The 20,989-nt window shown below is 45.0% G+C and overlaps 1 protein-coding gene across 1 annotated transcript in view; it reads right to left on the bottom strand.

The window, feature by feature from the left end:
* Window positions 1–20,989, bottom strand: part of Eph (Eph receptor tyrosine kinase) — a 115,598-nt gene that overhangs the window by 12,681 nt on the left and 81,928 nt on the right. Inside the window, exons 3-10 of the mRNA XM_089593058.1 lie at window positions 4,480–4,765; window positions 3,855–4,391; window positions 3,444–3,604; window positions 3,033–3,297; window positions 2,602–2,790; window positions 2,380–2,491; window positions 2,165–2,235; window positions 1,479–1,496 (exon numbers count right to left, since the gene is read on the bottom strand). Coding sequence (XP_089449184.1) covers window positions 1,479–1,496; window positions 2,165–2,235; window positions 2,380–2,491; window positions 2,602–2,790; window positions 3,033–3,297; window positions 3,444–3,604; window positions 3,855–4,391; window positions 4,480–4,765 — 1,639 coding nt within the window. The remainder of the gene's footprint in view (window positions 1–1,478; window positions 1,497–2,164; window positions 2,236–2,379; window positions 2,492–2,601; window positions 2,791–3,032; window positions 3,298–3,443; window positions 3,605–3,854; window positions 4,392–4,479; window positions 4,766–20,989) is intronic.

Here is a 20,989-nt window from a genome sequence, read left to right as displayed (position 1 = left end):
AATGACAAAAAAACAAAGACGACAATTCTTGTTCACGGAAACATGCGACTATGAAACAAAAATCCACACGCGTCGGTTTTACTTCAATATTATACATGTATGATAAAAATATTTATATGTATATATTAAATGAAAAAAAAAACAACAAGGCCAAAATGCAGGAACAGCATACGGTCAAGGCTTGGAAGACGCAATTGTAAAAAACGATAACGATAACAACATGAAAACAAACAGTCCAGTGTGTTTGTGTGCAGAGGATCATACGCATGCTTTCCTCACAACGTAATTGTGAGTGTATTATTTCGTACTCGTAGGCAGCCAAATACACGCGTAGACGCAAGCACATTGCACGATAAAAAAAACGTGGTAATCGTTGCAAAATAAGACCATTTTTTATTAAATATCAGAAACAAATTTGTCCATTGTTTCCCCCCGTAAGCTTTCAGAGTAAAGAAGAAGAAAAAGAAGAGAAACAAAAAAAAAATAGAAAATAAAAAACAAAACTGCAAATCGAGAGCATTGTGTGTGTATGTGTAAACTTACGCGAAAACTTGTTCTTGTTCTTGGAATGGGTAGTTACAATGGGCGAACTGTCCATTTTGCAGTGCACTGTGAACAACACAACAACCAACGAACTGATTGACAAACAGGACCAAAATAAAAATACACCGGCTGCTTTTTTTGCTTCGTTTAGCTTTCTCTCTCTCTCTCTCAAACACAAATAAAAACCATTAATAATAGTCAGAAAAACACAAGGTGGCTGTTGTTGTTTTATTATTATTATTTTTTTTTTAATATAAAGCGAACTGCGAGTGGCGAGCGCAAGCGTTATGATTTAATGTTAGACGATGATACTTTTTTTTACAAGTTTGTTAGTATTGAAGAAAAAAAAAAAAAAAAATCATACGCATGTTAAAACATCATAATATCTAGAGTTAAAACGCTGAATGAGTTGTTATATAGTATATGTACGTATACTAGTATGCGATGACTACGTGAAAAAAAAAAAAAAAATGTAATGTAAATATTTTGAATTATACTGTAAGCGTCAGCGGCATTTCGGCAATAATGAAGGATGAATTCATGCATACGTGATTTGATGAATAAACTACCGGTATAAATCAAATATCAAAGTGGCTACAATGTACTCGTACCCACATTGTGTTTCGTCCAGTAAGTACACAGAGTTCGAATGCATAATTTATGCTTCACTGCATGAATTTTCATTTAATAAATTATTTGTATACATAACAAGTCATTGTTTATTTTATAAGTTTATTTTTTATTATTATTATTATTTTTTTTTTTTTCAAGTTATAACAGTGTACTCAAACTGTACGTCGTACGTTTACATAATACGTGCAAACAATAACTACAACTACGGCGTAACAGCACTATATAGTTAAAAAGGAGTGCAAGCTACGTATAATCTACATTGATTTGGAAAAGTTAAAATTAGGTGTTTGGAAAAGACTTACTGTAGGTCACAACTAGTCCTGGTAGTAGCAGGCGATTGCATACATTGTTTCATTGGGTTTAAAAAGTTTTTTTTTTTTAAATTGGATTTTGTTCGTGTGGAGGCAGGTGCGATAGTTGAGGGAATTCGTACATGAAAAGAAAGAATCGAAAAGAATTTGGTTAGACATTTTATTACTCAAGCTGCATGGCCAAATTAGTTAATAATTTTTTTTTCTTTTTTTTTTTTTCATAATAAAATTTGTAAGCAAAAGTTTATATTCCAACAATTCTTTTGATCATATAATTTACTTTCAAAGATATTACTTTCTTATCACTCTGTAATCTAACACAAGGGTATATAGACTATCTCACAATATCATCGGAGGGGTTCATTACAAAGGGTTCAATATTCAACTTGCTTGCAGAGGGCTATTTAATGGTGATATCAATATTAGTTCATACAATACACGTGGGGGAAGTTTGGGGTAAGTGAGACAACTAATATGTAATAATAATAATAATAAGTAGTATAAATAATCATATGTATATAAATATACTGTAATAATAAAATAGTAATCAAGGGGGTACAGGGGGTTGGTTTAGTGAATATTACATTACTAATGAAAAAAAAAAAAAAAAAAAAAGAAAAAAATGCTGAATAATATCAAGGTATAATTACGAAAATTGCGTGCAAGATTCAACGTACCTTCTCCATTACGGTATTCCAGTGTGTCACAGTCGCTCGGCTGCTTCTTATTACACTCGTCCGAGGCCCTGCTGCATCGAAATCGCATTATATAAATTATAAAAGGCACCATTGTACCGGTATTAATGAATGAAAACTTGGGTGTATTATAATTATGCGTCCACCGGATGATGTTGTTATTATTATTATTATTATTGTTTCAACGGGTTGATTACCTTCTCAAGAAGAGGACAGTCATGATGATGATGATAACCAGTAGAACGACCACCGCGACTATCGCCCCGGCGATTATGCGAACCTGCATATTGTCGTCGTCCCCGACGTAGTCTACACCGATGAAACGATAAGCAGCGAAAAAACAAGGACAAGGTTTTAATCCGTTCCATCACGTTCAAGTGTAAAAGCGCGTATCCGCGCGTACCAGCCATTCGACTCACCTAGTCCCATGGCGTGTTGGGTCTTTTTGAAGACAACAGGTGTGTACTCGCCCCACCCGAGGGTCGTTTTGGCGCGCACCTGCACGGCGTACTCCGTCATGGGCTTGAGACCCTTGAACGCCGCCGAGAGGTCCGAAGTTTGGATCACAGTGGCGTTCGTCGCGTCCTCGTATCGCGGATAACACCTCGCTGGAGGAGAGATTTCCAAACAAAGTTACACAACGAACTTATACTCTATACGGCCAAACTCGAAACCCAAAGCACCCTGTATACTTATACGGTCACAACTACAGACAGATGGACAAAGTACAACTCTTTTTTTCCCTCCCCCCTCCCCATCTTATGACTTTTGCAGTTGGATTAGTCAGGTACAACACCTGGTTATCCATACATATGTACCTACGACTGCTATTATAGCTGGTAAATAATACCTTCGTATCTCTCGACGAGATCGCTGTCGCCACCGACGTCGTTGGTCGGGGCGTCCCAGCTGATGCTGAGCTCGGTGCTCTTAACGCTCGTGATGCGGACGTTGCTCACGAGGCTCGGGACGCTCGCTTCCGTGGTCACCGTTATGTCGACGTACTCCGACTTGCCGGCCAAGTGCGAGACCCCGTTCTCCGCGAACACTTGGAAGCGATAAGTCGTCACCGCGTTCAGGCCCGTGATCGTTATCTTCGTATCGTTGAAGACCTCCTGGCGAGCAGAAATTCAACCCCACGATTCATTGATATGTATTGTTTTTTTTGGTAAAGTAAATGAACAAAAAAAAAAAAAAATCAACACAAAGAGCAAAAAAGATTAAAAAAAAAAAAAAAAAATGTATATGTATTCGTGCTTACGGTGCTAGGAATGTACTTGACTCCCGAACCGCAGGCATCGCAGACCACTCGGTACGTCGTGTCCTCTCGACCACCCAGCACGTGCGGGGAGTTCCAAGACAGAATTACGGTCGACTGGTCGACAAAGTTAACCGTAAGGTTCTGCGGCGCCGAAGGTGGTTCTGCAGCAGAAAGCACACGATCGGTAATTACTCAAACTATATACTTCCCGGGCAACTCTTTAAATTGACTCGACTGATGCCCCCCCTCCCTCTTTCACTCTTGTTTTTTTTTTTGTTTTCGTGCAAGAGCGAAAAACTGCAGCCTCGTCCTGTTTCATGCCGATTTTCGGCGCTCGGTATTTCACGTTACATATACCTGCATTGGGAGTAAAACAAGAAAAACAGAGAAAGGGAGAAAAAGGAGACTCACTGGTGCAGGGGTAGCGCTTGGGATCCTTGGCGGACCTGTAGTAGCCGGGATCGCACCTGCACTCGGTGAACGCGTAGTCGGGGGCCATGCTGTGGGCCGGGCAGACCTCGCAGCCGTGGGCACCGGCCTCGTGCTTGTACTTGCCGATCGGGCACTCCTTGCACTCCTGTTTGTCGACGTCCGCCTGGTAGCCGGGCTTGCAGTGGCAGCCACCCGAGGGCAGGTACCACTTGCCGTCTCCCTTGCACAAGAACTTGGGCTGATCGATCTCGACTGCGTTGGCCACGCACGTGCCGATCGTTTGCTCGATGAGGGCGACCTCGCGACCTGTCGGCGTGGCCGGGAACTGGGCAAAGTTCACCGACACCTCGGGACAACTGATGTAGTAGACCTTGATCGCCAGCAGCGAGATGCACGCGCCCTGGTCGCGGAACGCAAAGTAAACGCCCTTCTTCGTCACCGGGATTGACTTGACCTCCGTGTTTATGATGACCTCGGTGTTGCTGTTGAACCGGCCCTCGTTAGCCGCTATCCTACCTGTGTAGACACAACAATCGTTGATGGGCAACAAAAAAAAAGGAGCGCACGGGTGGCGAGACACGGAAGAGATGATAAATAAACGTACCTATGAGCTTGTAGCTGTCGGGCTCCCAGGGTGGGGGTTCCTTGGTGGCCGCGTCGAATTCGTAATAGAGCAGGCTGAAGGTCTCTTTGCAACTGAGGGCGTTGCCGGGAAAGAGGGAGCAATCGCGGACCGTGAACTTGATCTCGATGTACATCCGGTTGGCCGGGCCTCGCTCGATGAACGGCGTCCACAGCCAATTGTTCACGTTGTTGTACGCAACGTCGCAAACCACGTAGCTCCTCCAATTTATGTTCTTCTCGAAATTCGTGAACGACTCCTCCACCCACTGCAAATTGACGATGAAAAAAAAAAAAAAATAAATAAAATAAATAGGACACGATTCATTACTATATGCCCAGGATCTCACGTATATCATGTATATGCTATCAACTATTTAATCAGCTCTATGCATGTATACACCAAAGGGAATTGGCATTATTATACTTATCATGTAAAGGTATATATCGAATCGATGACATTCTTGGCTTACTTGTATAATTAAGATGCGACTCGAGGACGATGCGTGCGTAAGCCCGGCCGGATTGATAGATTTTAAAGATCGAAAATGAAGGACGACGTCGAGGGGCAGGCAGGCAAACGGCGCGTACATGTATATACGACAAAAAATGCCGACGACAGAGACGCTGGCCGGTCGCGCCAAATTGCGTGAGTCGTAAAAAGGGGGATGGAGGGGGGGGAGGTCCCTATACTCGTGTGCAACAACACACATAACGAGTTGACCGGCCGGCGTCTTTTTGCGCGCAAATGTGAAAATTGCTCATTTTCTTCTTTTTGCGGGCGAGGAGGAGACGATAGTCGTACATATAGCTGTACAGAGATGTATAAGCACATACACGTGTGTATATATATAAACTCTCGGAGGAGAGGAGGAAGGAAAAAAAGCCGGCCTCTGCCGATCCCTCTAATTGCGCCCGTAGTCGCGGCAGCAGCTGCACATATACAGGTACTTTTCTTTCTCTCTTCCTTTTCCGCTCGTTCGCCCTTGACCAGAGCGTATATACACGCGGACACTGCTCGCAAACTATACATTTATACATGTGTATATATATATATACAACACGAGGAAAAGGACGTCCATCTTGGCGACGAGGATGGCCGGATCCGCGACAACAAACACCGACCACGAGAGAATTGGCCGGCGTTACCATTAGTTTTATTGCCCCTCTTTTTTTCTTTCTTTCATTCCCTTTCAATTCCTTCCTTCATAAGCTCGTGAGACGACTATCATGAGACTATAATAATTATACGTGTACACGGTATAACAAAACGTATATTGCGCAAAAAGTGCAAGTAGTTGGAAGCTCTCTCTCTCTCTCTACGATAGGCATTCCCATTTTTGGCGGAGTAAGTAAGTATATTTGGTACGATGATGATGTGTACCATATTCCGTTTTATAATTTTCTACATCGATGCTCATTACTGCACTTGTGTATATATTATTATTATTATTTATACAGTAACGACGCAGACGGCATATTTATACGTACATATATACATGTAAGAGCTACTTGCGAGTCATTGCGCGTAGTCCCCATTAGCGACATACAATTAGTGCAAGTTATAATACCACGGCAAGAAAAAAAAAAAAAAAAAAAAAAAACAATCCTCGCAAGAGCAGCAACCCGACAGACGCACGTACCGATGCACGACGAGCGGCATGTATAATCTGCGCTTATAGATATATAAGATTCTCATTCCTTGGCAATAATTTAATCTCCCGATTTTTTGGTTCTTTTTTTTTTGAGGGGAGGGGCGATACGATTCAGAGGGATATCTCTCTCTCTCTCTCTCGACATCTGCCGATGCTGGAAAAGAGATCTGTTGGTAGGTACAGGTAGCCCTGCGCGCCGCGGAAATAAGGAAACGAGTAGGATATATAGTTCCTACTACACGCGTGTATGCAAACAGATTGTTTTCCGTGCGGCGCGTGTAGGGTGGAAGAAGAAAGGCCGTATAGTCTAGCCCACAGCAGCATCCAGAAAGGTACACGAGAGGTGGAGAACTAGGAGGCAGGGAGGCGCGTTTGTTTTGCTCGGGATTTACGACGCGACGATGGGGCATAAATTTCCAAACGGACTCCTCTTCGCACCGCCCGAGACTACAGTAGTAGCAGTATAGCATGGTCTATAGGGTAGTAACAGTATAGGCGCAATACATACACACACACCCGCTCACCCGACGCTTTGCTATTCCACTCGCGCGAAAAAGGAGCATCGCAGACGCGTATGTATATATATGTACAAAAGAACAAGAGAATAAGGATAGGTGAGAGAGATTCTTCCCCCAACCCCCTTTTCTTTTCGACGATGCGCCGGATGCGTAGGCACACACATCTAAATCGTAAATTCAGCCCGGGTGTGAAATAAATGCCAAGGCGAAGGTGGCTGGGATTATACGTGTAGGTACGGGGTGAAGAAGTGGAATTCGGCTGTTGAGCTGGGGGGGGGGGAAAGACTCATGATAAATAAAGGAGAAAAGTAGCCGTTTTCGCATTGCCGGTGCTCCGCAATCGGTAGTGCCGGCAATAAAACTCGAGGGGCTACCGCAGCCATGCCGTATTTATATATATACACGGACAAGTACCTAATCAAAGTTGACCGATAAATCGCAAGAGGAGGCCCTTGGAGAGTTCAGTTGCTGCTCCTCGTGCCCCGACGAGCTGTAAAATAAGGGGGAGAGGAAGATACCTCGTTCGCCGTTCTTTGCGTCGATTGCGCGAGATTTTCCCTCCCCTTCCCTCTCACTTGGCGCCCCGAGGACTCGTCTTCTTTTCTACTCGGCTCATGTATTATGCAGAACGGGGCAAACACGAGAGCAGGGCCAAACAGATGAGTCGGTCTCAACCCCCCCCACAGGAGCATTTACACTCTGATTTCCACTCGTAAAGTTGCTCGAACGAGACGCGGCCGCCACCGCGGGAATATCATATTAATCTGTCCCCGCCGTAAAAAACTTACTCCGGTGTCTAGTGCTTTTCTCCCCTCTGTCTTTCCTTGTGTGTGTGAGTGCTTTTTGCGCTCCCATTGGCAAATAAACGGAAAAAACTTTGCGCGCCGTCAGAGTGTATACTTACCTACTCTCCCTCTCTCTGAGCAAACGTTGGAGAAGGAAGAAAAAGAGACTCGAGGGGAGAGCGAATCTTATTGGTTAATCGATAAAATATTGCTGATTAGGTGTTTTCATTTTATTTCTCCTTTATTTTTGTTCCACCAATCAGGGCAGCTTTCCTTCGCCGGAGGAGAGTTTACAAGCTGGACATTAGCGAGGAAAGGCCTCGTCGTCCAGAATATTAGGAATCTCTCCTTCTGGCGGGGCAGTTGCGGCGCGAAATTCAATTATCCCCCGAGGGATTTAACGCCGCGTTCGCACCTGCAATTTTTCCGCGGCGCGCTCGCTTTATATATATATATATATATATATATATATATTCACAGGGATTTTCTTTACGGGGCCCTCATCGTTCCTTTTCTTTCGTCTGCCCATATATATACAACCGAGCGCGTAATAAAATGATAAATGCCGCTCGAAGCTCCCGAGTTCGGCGGAGGGGGTGATAATCTGGGCCTTAAAATTAATTAAGCTCCTCTGCGCTCTAATTTCCCGGGATTAATCCGCGCGTCTTTTTCTCGGCCACGAGGTGCCCGTTTCTTCTTTGATTGTCCGATCCCCGACGTGATGGTGTCGTTAAGAGAAAATTCAACCCCTTCTACGACCGCCCCCACCTTTTTTTTTTTTTTTTAATTCAAAGTACTCTTTGTGCCCCAGACGTATGTAGGTTGTTGGAGTAATATCTTTGAACACATATTTTCCCTCCCACAGTAGCGACACCCCCTTTGACGCGATTCGTTGGAAAAAAAAAAAAAAAAGAAATCACCGCTACTTTTCAGAGGAAATCCACCTCGTTTGCGATCTCGATGTTTAATTAGCCCCTGCGATCGAGGGCGACGAGCTCGAATTTTCCAAAAGACGAGGCTGATGAATTTCCGCGCGAGAACGAGAAAAAGGGAAGGGGGAGAGGGGGGAGAAAAAAAGGATTTCCACAAATCGCGCAAAATTGGAATAATTTAGCAGCGATGGCAGTAATTAGGGATCGGCGACATTCTCCGAGTTTTATCGCGCAAATTCCTCCTCCGCTACTCCCGATGTAACACCCACACTGAAAACAGTGTATACACAATTACGTAAAAAGTTTGGATGAGGGAAAATTTTAATTGCCGCTGAGCGCGAGAAACCGCGCCATACGCGTGTGGGATATTGGTGCATACGATTTTTATTCCCTGCCCCCTCGGAGCAAAAGGCAATTACGAATCCGCTGCCGCTCGCTCGATACAAAATTTTCCCGCGCCCCTCATCCTCCCGTCATTTCCCAATGAAACGCATTGACGTAACGTACGCACGGACTGTCTGCCGCGCTGCTCCGGAGAAACACGTCTCTCGTTAATTAACCGAAAAGCCTAGTGGAAAAAGACGCCGTCCGATACATATAACCCGCGCATGATCACATATACGCGCGGCGATGATTATCTTTTCAGCTCAGACGTGAGCATTAGCATACACAGGTATTTCGGCAGCAGCGCGTCACAGTGTATATCTACACACACTATGTTGATGCATAATAAATGTGGGAGAAAGAGGCGTAAGGGCTAATCAGGGCTGTTGAGCGCAAACGGACCGTTAATTAATCAACATTAATGGGCAAAGAGGGGGGGATGCTGTGATTATTTTGCGGCGCTGCGCGGTACCGATGTACCAAACGGTCGATCGATCGTTAAATCGATATTAATTATCGGTGCTCTCTGCTGTTACTACCGCCGGCTGCGACACAGCTCGACGAAGGGGAGGAGGAGGGGCGACGTCGTAAAATGGAATTACTTTGCCATTCGGTAATCGGACTTGCTACGTACATAGGCACATTACACCGGGGGCTTTGGAGGGGGCTCTACCGAGTACCCCTAAAAGCTGCACGCGTATATATATATATAGAGGGACTATCGGTGCACACGAATCCGTGTAAGCGAAGCTCGGCTCGCCCGTTGGCCCGCGAAACGGAATTGATTTAAGCGCTCGTATGTTTACCGGCTTTCATTGTTAGCCACCTTATATATACCTATACCCGCACGATCTTTTCTTCCGAGTATACATTTTGAATCGATGTACTCTGAATTGTCTAGATTTTTTAGTTGATACAGGTACACTTTTTTTTTTTTTTTTCATGATACGCAGACACTTGTGGTGTTTGGACCCTCGGTCGATCGAATAAGTTTCGGTAAGTACGCCTAATCTGATTTTGTTTATAGGCATCAGGCACATACAGCGCGGTTGGCAAGCTATACATCGGAATCCGTGGCTTATACTCTTTTGAAGCGCAAGATGGGCATAAATGTGTATTATACGGTGAATATGGGTACCGGGGCAACCGGTTGGGATTAATCAAAATAAACATGACGAGTCGACGGGCGCGTTAAAAATGTGCCTTTGAAGATGGAATGTACCGGTCGAGCCGTCATACGTGCGTGTGTATAATACTCGGAGGTATAATATACGAGCGCAAATGTATCTGCCTCTCTCGTAGAGCGGCGCGGGGCAATATAAGTAGTCGTTATTACGCAAGCACACGCGGGAGAATTTGTTTAAGCCGATGCGCGCACCTCGTGAAAAAAAAAAAAAAAGAGGGTCACGCTTTCTCGGGTCAGAGGAGATGCGTGCCCCCGGGAAATAAGAACCCAAGACACGCGCGCGCTAATGTATTTTAACGGGTGCTTGTTTTAATGTAAGGAAAATTAATAGAGCTCGTTAGGCGGCTGTCAAAGGTGCATTATACATCGGGTAATGCGAGGCTTTCGCTTCTTACGAAGTAAATATATACACATAATAGTATATACATCGCGACCCGTCTGCAATCAGTCAAGTTTCGACTTTCACCTCCTCGACGACTGCTTGTAAGTATATATATATATTAATACATTATATTATTATACATATAACTTATATGATCGCAACAACAATCGCCTCGGCAGTATATATGTATATATAAAAATGTGTCTAGACCTGCGCTCTCTCTTTCTCTGCAGCGCTCAACTCGGCACGTCCATGTGTAGAATGTATTTTGTAAAAGATCGCGCGGTAAGTATGAGCAAAGACAGAAGAGCGCGAGAGACAAAGGCGTATACCTATATGCAGAAAAGGTACGCGGGAGCGGGTGTGTGTATGAAACAAGAGAGAGAGAGAAAGAGAGATCGGTAAGCGACGCCAATAATGGATATGAACTGCCGGGAAAAAAAAAGCCAATAAACCCCGAAGAGGGTGAGCGTATTAGTAAGAAGAGATGCGGGAGGTTGTGTATAGGCGAATACAAGTTGAGGGAGTGGTATAATAGTCGTCTCGACTACTCGGTCGCGTTGTCGCGTATATAAAGAGGAAAGCATAGCAGAAGAAGAAGAAGAAGAAGAAAGGCAGAAAGAGCACTGCACGTACATTGCACACACATTGACGACTACTCGTCCTATAATATTGCCGCTATAAACGCGATATCCCACCACCACTATATATTTATATACCTATCGTGCACACGCACTCGTGCCACCAGCACCACAAAATACACAAGCCCCGTACATACGCTCATGCAGACAGTGTGTTAGTCTGTTGTACACGCACGCGAAAAAGGGGATGATTTACTCGCATATACATACGATATCGTGCGTATATATATATATATATTATATGCCATACAATACGGGTAACGTGTAGGTGCATCGCGATTGTCTGACTTGTTCTTTCTTCTTCTACTTGCCGTACTTCCACCCCCTTCTTCTTCTTGTGATCCTAACTCTTGCACCCACACGTACCTTTTCGGCGGACTGATGATTGTGTGTGTCCCATGCGCGCAGTCTGCCGATGCGTGATGTCACATATGTATAGACGAATCATAAGCTTTACGCGCGAGCTATGTATATTTTACCGTTCGATAATTGTCGTCCATTCGAGCGAGGTACATAATATATTATACGCTTACACGAGATCGCACTTTGTGTTAGTCGACTGTTACCGCGCCAAATACTATTGCTCCCTGTTACATAATCCCAATATACCCACATCACTCGATCGTTTCATTCGTATACTTACATCCCTCCTTACTTTCTCCCACCATCCCGTGGACTCTACGCGCTTTTCGTCGAGAGCACGTCAGAGGATCCCCGAGGCTGTTACTATATCCATCTAGCTCGCCGCTCTCCAATCCAATTACATCCCCCTCTCCCTTTTTTTCCTCCAAATGGAAAATAGATACTTTTACGTATATACATGCATATTAATCGTCATTTGTATGGTTCCCATTGTTTATATTATCATCAGTACGAAACGCGTCGGCCGCGAGTACATCCTTTTAAATTATATAATCATTGCGATGATCGTCCGCCGTACAACCAATCCCAGAGCAAAATTGCAATATACGCTGTGCATTCATAGTTGCGCAAAAGTGCACTCTGGATTTCGCATATTACACACTGTACCTAAGCGTAATCGAAATACCGCAATTAAGGGGGGGGGGGCGATTACGCAATTTGGACGAAATGTAATACACCGATCGAGTGTATGAATATATATATAATACGTTGTGATGTAAGTTGCGGTGCATCGATTATTCATCCCCTTTCTCTGTGCAACGCTATATATTGTCACCGTATGGTCTTGAAGGGGGGGGGGAGGTCTTCTAATTAAATAAGTACAGTACAAAAGCTACCTATTGCAAAATGGCCTCGTCGACCTGTCGTACATTATACATAAAAGTGATGTACAACTTGATTGAATTACTCGGTAAACGCCGTTTTATATATATATATACATAAGAACGAGAGACAAAAGGGCCAAGCTTATCCGTTGCAACGCTCGCGAGACGCTGGGGGGTAGGTACCATAAAACTTGAGACATAAACGCCAATAACATTGTTAGAAAACTTTCACAAGCCGAGCCGAACGAACGTTTCAAGGACTGTGTGTGTGTGTATTGGAGGGAGGTAAGGAGGAAAAAAAAAAAAAAAAAAAGGTAAAGAAAATTCATCAGAGAGACTTAAAAGTATTTTCATCTTCCCTCGGGCTTCGGAAGGGTAGCGGTGGTGGAGAGGGGGTGGAGGAGGAAGATTCCTTGGAACTTCCTTATTACTTAGCTCTCTCTCTCTCCTTAGCTCGCGCTTTTTCATAAAGTTAATTTCCGCGCTGGAGCGGCAAGGAGCGAGCGAGGGGTGATGTGTATGTACGCGAGTAAGTAAGTAAGTATATACTTATGTGCGAGAGGAGGAATTCATCAGCGAGCTGTTGAACGCATCAGTTGAGGTGTATACGGGGTATAACTGCACTGTTGGGCGAGGATGATGTGTACATATACTGTGTACGGATATAAACTCTCTCTCTCTCTCTCCGGGGCTGATAAAATCAACAGAGCCAAACGCAATGTAAACCGTATATACGTATACCAGGTGTATATACGTGTGCTGCACCAGAAGGGGGGGGGGGCGCGTGTTTGCTTGCATAATTTGGCTCTCGCGCGCGTGCATCGCCTGATGCAACAACCCCCCGTAATCCTCAAAGCATAAGGAAAATTGGAGAACGAGAACCATATATGCGCCCATGTATACACGTACACGTATACCTATACACGGCCGACACTGCAGCTAACCGCACGCGCTATTTAACCACGTGTGTGTACAACGTGTACATATATATATATATGGGGGAGAGGGATCAGTCTCTAAAATTGTATTAGGTGGGAGGGTGCAGTGATTGCCGAGATAAGCCTCGACCGCGATCGAGTGGACTGCACACACGGGACCCGTCACATATTATATTTCCCCCCCCCCCTCCATGATGTGTATCATATACACCTATGATTGTCATTTGGTGCCAATAGGGGAGGTATAAATAAATACGGAAAAAGCAATGGATGGCGCTTTCTCGCCTCGTGGAGCACTTTCTAGTGGGTATATATCCACACACACACACGCACATAAACATAATATACGGGTGTGTATATAGTAACCAGCGGTGGGCGTGAGGGTTGCAGCTTTGGGGCGCGCAAAATTTCGTACACGCGTCTTGTAGGTGTGTGCGCGAGGGGAGGGTGGCAGAGAGAAAGAGAGGCGCGCCAGACCACTCGAGGCTGCGCGGCGTCGGTGACGACGATGACGGCGACGTCGGCCAGCCAGCAGCAGCGTACCTAAGGGGGGGGGAGGAGGAGGCAAGGGGTGACGAGGCTGTAATGCACGTGTGTACGGAGTAGAGGAAAGAGAACAGAAGATGAAGGCACGAGTAAAAAAAAAAAAAAAAAATAAAGCAAAAGAGCGCGCGGCGGCGGGGTGGACGAACTTTCCGAGTCTGGCGTGTATATACGCGGGGCGAGGAGGGCTAGGGAAAGGGGGTGAGAAGTTTGCTGCTCCGCAGTGCAGCCGAGAACGGATCTTAATATATATTGAGTTCGTGCCCACTAGTAGCAGCCCGTGTGTTCTCGTCGATCCGCTATCCTCGGGACCACAGGGGGGCTGAAAGGGAAGAAGAAGAAGAAAAAAAAAGAAAGAAAGGCGTGGGTGGATGAGTGCGTGAGATGCGTGGCGCCCAGCCCGGAATAAGGCACGTTTCTCCGTCCATCCATCCCTGTATATATATATATGCTTACCTCCCTTTTGCCGTGTCCGCTTTATCGAGGGGGTTCACATGTCTATATACTTCTCACCCTCTCTACACGGGTGTGAGCGTGTTTGTCTTTCTCTTTCGATTGCCATTGCCGTAGCCGTGAAAAGTATAACCAATACACCCCACGGGGAGGCGCGGGATTTCTCGAAAGCCCCGCAAGCTCTCGCTCTCCCGTTCTTTCTTTTCTCCCTCCGTCTGTGGCTCCGTTTCTTCCTCTTGCGCGCAGCTGCCGCCACCTTATTCCTCTTTTCCGTCTCTTCTCCTTTTTCTTCTTCTTAGTGATGGTGGTGGTACCTAAGGCTCTCTGCCGCAGAAGCATCGATCGGGTAATTGGCGTGGCGGGAGCGTCTCCTTTGGAAATTAATTGACCTTTCGGATTTACTTCTTGTCAAATAAACTACTCGCGGGCCCTTGCAATAAAAATTATGTCTGCTCCCGTCGTCGTTACGTACATACACACGCTCGTTGGCGCGTACCTAATCTTGATTTATCGAAGGATCGCGGCATATATACGGTGCCCCGTATGTGCACACGTGTTTATTTATAACGCGAACGACGTCTACTATTCGCTCTCTCGTGGTGGTGATGCACGTGACACAAGTAAGCATTACCATTCGTGAGCGCCCGTGTCGTATTTACGATTTGCTCGCCGGCCTATATATACCTATTGTTCGATCTGCCTTATTTTTTTATTTTTATTTTTTTTTTTTTTACCGACCGGAGTAAGTACCTATTTCGAGGGTACGGATACATTATCTCGGTTGCAGCAACAAATTTTCAACCATCGCAACGAGGTAGCCAGGGATGATTGTTTGCAGCGTAAATAATAACCGATGATGTTTACAACGGGGACGATTGTCTTTTTTTTTTTTTTTTTTCCATCGTCTCGCTTTTTTTTTCTCCTCCCCAACAACCCCGAGACGTACAGTCGAGTATCGGAGGGAGCTCCGGCTCGAGATGTACCCACCTCGCGTACAAATTTTAAACTCAGAGGGGCTCCAGGATGGGAGAGGCTCGTGCGACAAACTTTTCACTTTCCGAGCTCCGCAACGTTTCAAAGTTCATATAGGCGTACTTCCCTCTCCTCCCCCTCTCTCTCGACGAAAGTTCATGGCACAAAGGGAACAGTCATGTTTTTATGACTCGTCAACCCTTTCTTTGAACACGCCCCCGTCACTTTTAATCCCGACAAGCTATGTGTCCGTTAAACACCGCGAGTTGGGCTGCAAACTCGTCCTCTCTCGTCGAACTTTGTATTTATTTTGCGAAAAAATTAAACACGCCAGTGCGCACGGAGAGCGAAATTTTCGAAATATGTAAATAGAGCCGACTTTCGCTGCGTGCGCCTCCACACCCATATACACCCGTAAACACACGGCTGCTAGGGTTGCAGTTATACACATGTGTATTTTGTGTATATATACACGTAGACAGCACTTTTCCTAATTTAGCTCGAGGGAAAATGTGGAGCATCCAGCATGGGAGAGGTAGCCGCGGGGCTCTTATCAAATTTACGATCTCGCGCGTACATGTGTGTACGCGTGTAGGCACGGCCATTTAAATGGGCCTGCTCCTGCCAACCGCCACCTCTATTCCGGGCGATAAATCCTCCCCTCTGTGCTGCACGCCAACTTCTTCTTCTCGGTTTCGCTCTCTCGCGGAGTGTGTATAGGAACAAAAAAAAAGAAAAAAAAAGGATCGGCACGAAATCGGCGGCGGCATCCTGTCTTCTCGACACCACGCGTTCGCGAACACCGATCTGCAGTGCCTTATTTCCCCGTCGCGCGAAAAGAGCGAAATTGTACTCTTGTCGGTATGGAAAAAGAAAAAAAAGAAAAACAACTACCACCTCCGTCTTTCTTTCGTCGTTCATCCAACGCGGAGTTAACGACGCGTAAAAATAAGCCGCTGTTTACAAAAGGAGGGCATATAATATGTGCCCCTAGATTTAAGGGTACGCGCGTGAAATCGGGTGTATACACGTGCGGGTGTTTGTAAAGAGGAAAAAGTGGGGGAGAGAAAATAAATTTTGCTCGGTTGTATTCCGTGAAAATGGGAAAGGGTCGCGTTCAGCCTCTTATAATACACGAGGGTAGGTGGATGTATCATATACTGCTCGTATACTTACGAGTATTGGCGCGAGGGTCGAAACTATTTGGTCGTACATTATTTCCGATATGCGTGTAATTTCACGAGATTTTCATCGATGGGCCCGACTAGACCAGAATAAAACAAAATATACATCCTTGTTGTGTACAGTACCATCCAATGGTGCGGCACTACTCGATCAACCAACGGGATGCGCATTTTTCTTCGACACCTTGCACGTGTATACGTATCGATTTCTACTTTTCTATTCCCACTCAATTTCCTCTTGTGGAAACGCTCAACATACCATTGCGGGGGTATACGTATTATTGTCCCTGCAGCATATCGGGTGATTGCAAAAAAAAAGTTGGCCACGCGATCGCAGGAAATCGTATGAATCATCATTTCTCTCGCACTGTATACATATAGTGCGATGTAAATTTGAGCAATGGACTTGTCTTGATGTTGCATGGTCCGAGACGAATGGGGAAAGAATAAAGATAAAGACGAAACGTCATATGTACAGTTACGTGGTGGGGAGTATGGGAACGTAAACTTTTCACGTAAACGCTGTTACGTTGATTTCCAACGACTCGAGGGATAATCTCTTTTTTTTTTCCAGAGGATATTGAAAAATTCACGGCAACGTGTTGGCGTGTCATCCGCGGGGGACAGAGGAATAAGCAGGATTCCTTGGATCCGTAATGACGTCGTTGTTTGCCTTAGCTCCATGCACCAGCGTCCCAAAGTGGCACGTATATACACACACCCATCGCGTACATCTATACCTTACCCAATGTATAATATGTACCCATTACTGTGCACGCGCGTATACCCAAAGGCGGGAAATATTTGTTTTTAATCAGAGACGCTTATCATACACATACACATAGAAAAGAGATGCCCTATTTGTCCTTCGTCTGTGCACACTTGCGCACACATACCCCCCTCGCGCGGACGCGGATCTACACCGGCACATATATATATAGGCACGCGTTATTTACTCGGATTTATATATATATCCGGTATCCGCAAAGTCGCCCCGTTATACGTGTAACTATGTATATACGTATGTGTGTGTATACACAGCAGAGGGAGATTGTGGTATAAAAGAGGTCCCACGCGAGCGCGTGGGTATCTATACTTATATACCTCCGCGCAGGGATCGTAATATACGTAAGTACGCGTATTCCCCGTATCGAGGGAAAAAAAAGCGTATACGTAGGTAGGTATACATACGAGGGGCTAGCTCCTAGAGTAGGTGGGGGGTGGAAAAGCAGCTAGGGTGAGGGCGCGTATACGCTTATATGGGGGGGGGCGAGCTGGAAAAGATGCGACGATTTATTTCCGGGTTTAGCGGGCGAAAACGAGAAAATTTGCCCTTCGAAGCGCGGCTTCCGAAAAAAGGGAGAGGAAATTCGACATTTATCACTTTGCGAGCAATGAGAGAGAGAGAGAGGGAGCTGCGAAGGACGAACGATTGTGTCGTTTAAACGACTCTTGTTTTCAATTACAGACGGAGGAAAGAGGGGGGGGGGTGGGATTGGTCCAGAAAAGAAATCTCTGTGGTGGCGGTGGTGTATCGTTGGGTGTAGAGAAAGGGAGGGAGCGAAGGATAAAGAAGAAGAAGATGAGGGGAGGAGAGAGATCTCGGGAACGACTTCAAAGAGACGTTTATCCGGGTGGAAAAAATGCCTATTTTCGCAGTTTGAAATTGGTTTTGCCCTGCTGGGAAATCGATATTCCGAGCTCGGGGGGTTGGCCAGGCTTCTCTTTAGCCCTTTAAAAAGGGCTACAAAATATGAAACTTTTGAAAGAAATCTTCTCGCGGGAGACCATAAGTCGTTTAGCGCGTTTTTTTTTTTATATCGTCGAGACATTTGAAGTTGCGGGGGTGAGATAATCAAACGTCTTTATAGGTACGCTTTGTGCCCTCACACATACAGTATACATTAATTATACATACTTATAAAGCGTTTGCTTCAAATGTGATGAAAAAGTATACCTAATATAATCGGAGATAATATGGTTATTGGGTGAGCTCCTCCTCGATTACCAACACCCATCAGGTATAAGCCATAACAGTCGAGGATGGAAAATTGCAATGATAGACTGCCACGCCAGAAAAATCTGCAGGTACGAATGAAATTCTGGCTCGTAAAGCTCGACCAGCACGACGAAATTGGATCTGCATACGAGTGCAATGAACAAGTACTTACAGGGTATACGTTTGATCGATTATACTGCACTCCATGTCGTGAGTATATTTATGTATATGCATTTGGATCTCCGCGCGCAAAGAAGATCCGATAGCCAGTAGAGGAGCAGAATAGCGAAACAGGACGAATAAAGGCCTTTGGGTGTGGGCATTGTTCGACCCTTCCGGGACGTATCTATACGCACGGAGATGAGTTCCTACATGTATATAGTAAACACATAGTAAGTATAGATGGCAGTAACCCATGTACACAAGTATATAACTATAGGTACAACCTATGCAATCCTACAACTACACAGTTTCGTCCCGATAAAAGACCCCCGCGTGTTCTCTGCTCCGTACATGTATGTATATATATACGGTGCACGGTTTAATCACACGCAGATAAGGACTGACTCGCTTTCTGTTCTCTTGCAGCTGCAGCTAGCTCCGGCTTACCCTCAATACGCGCAATATACATGTGCGTATAATACGTATGGGGCAACACCTTGCAGCCTCTGGATGAGCTTTGATTCTTGCGCCCTACCCACCCTTGTACTTACCCCCCCCCACCTCTATCTCTCTTTCTTTGTTTGTCGTGCTTCTTATGCTGATGATGGACAGCAACAGCGGCAACACGTGCATTACCCCCCCTTATGTGTCTCACCCCCGTTCGCGTGCAACAGCTGCAGCTGGAGCTCGAATGCTTTTGGATATGTGCGCCGCCAAAGGGAATTTCACCACCATCGGAGAAATGTATGTATATATACATACATAACGGAGTAAGGCGTGTAATATATACGTTTGAATATGTGTTGGAGGAAAAGTGTCGCTTGTGTACTCTGTCATTGTCCATCCATCACTTGCGCTTAATGCCCATCTCTCTCTAGTCGCGTATATTCGCTCTGTATACTCTGCTTGATTCACACTGCGAGCAGTGACGCCTGAGATGGCATTTTAACAGATTAGGTTTTAATAAAAAAAATAAACGTCGGTCCTCCGTTTCTTTAGTCTTTACGGGAGCGGCTGTTTGAATTACAAGATATAACATATATATATATGCTAGTTTATACCATGTGCTATCTATATACATTAAAGTTGTTTGTCCGTGGGTATTGATGTTTGTTTGCCCGGCGCACACGTTACGGACTTTTCAGCCACTATTTTCAAAAATGAAACACACAAGTGGCCCCTTAACGACGCTCTTTTCACGGCAGATTTATGACGATATCGCGTGAGGCAAATACAAGTGCCCAAGGGTTACTGTATATATAGGTACACACGACCCCACTGCCATGTGTTATTTATTTGCTTTCTGGGTTTTTTTCTTTTCTTTTTTTTTTCCTTCCTTATTATTAGTATTATTTATTTATTTACTTGTTTTTTTTTTTTTTTTTTTATCTATTAATCTGTAAATATTTGATTCCTTCACCAATAGCTACAAATATGATTGCTACAACGGAGGATTGAATTTACCAAAACTATTGAATCGCAAAAAATTCTGTGACCAACCACGATGGCAAAACCAATTTGACAAAAGGACGTGTGAAATTTGAAATTGAAATTCATCTTTTCACCCGAAAAGACACTTGTATTTGTATACCGCTATTATTTCACAGAACGATTATCTCGAGCAGTGCAGATAACGGTAAAAAAAAAAAAATAATAAAACCATGGTTAACCCGTTCATGTACACGTGACGGGGGGAGTCGCAGTTGACGCGAAACCGGACCTCGATCGCAAAGCAAATCATTTCGGAATTTGAATAAACCCACTCTCTCGTACACTTTAATGATCCACCAAAAATTACTGTCCCCCCCCTAACTTCACGACGAAAATTAGGTCACGTACATTTCTACACACACACACACACACACACACGTAAAAGTATAGGTACAGGATACACAACGCACACAGTGTGCATTATTCATAGCGCATAGCGTGTAAATATATATATATATATACACATTACACGCGACGACGAGGCGGAGCTTTTGCAAATTGTCACTGTCGTGTGTATAACGTGCATACTCGAGTAAGTAAATTAAACAGAGCATAACAACTATCATCGAGATGAAGGAGGAGGTGGGGGTGGTAGGAAGAAGCGATGCTCTCGAGTTTCGTCGCGGAGGTGCATGATTCCGGCGCTATCGAGACAGGTAATTAGTTTTGCATGAACTTGGTAACCGTGGAGGGGGGGGGGAAGCGCGCGCAGACACACCCACGCGCGTATAGCAAAGGCAATGTAGTTACCGCTACGAGTGCTACGGGTAAAATCAACACTGCGAGGGAACTCGGGCTATTGGAGGTAGGGCATACATGATATATATATATATATAAACACCGGTCGTGTGTGCGTTGTATATTCGGTATAGCAGGGGTGGCGCGCCGAGTGAGAGGGGGAGGGGGAGGGTAAGGTTTGACGAGCGGTGTCGCGGTGCTCCGCCGATGGAGGCGACGTTGATAGAAAAAAAGAACGTGCGCGGAATGTGTAAACGAGACGAGACGAGAGGGAGGGAGGCAA

Source organism: Copidosoma floridanum, unplaced genomic scaffold (assembly GCF_036245765.1).
Source record: "Copidosoma floridanum isolate Cflo_tuat_1 unplaced genomic scaffold, Cflo_Japanese_pri ptg000019l, whole genome shotgun sequence".
Lineage (NCBI taxonomy): Eukaryota > Metazoa > Arthropoda > Insecta > Hymenoptera > Encyrtidae > Copidosoma > Copidosoma floridanum.
The sequence above is the reverse complement of the archived record's forward strand: the minus strand, read 5'-3'. Positions and strand labels throughout refer to the sequence as shown.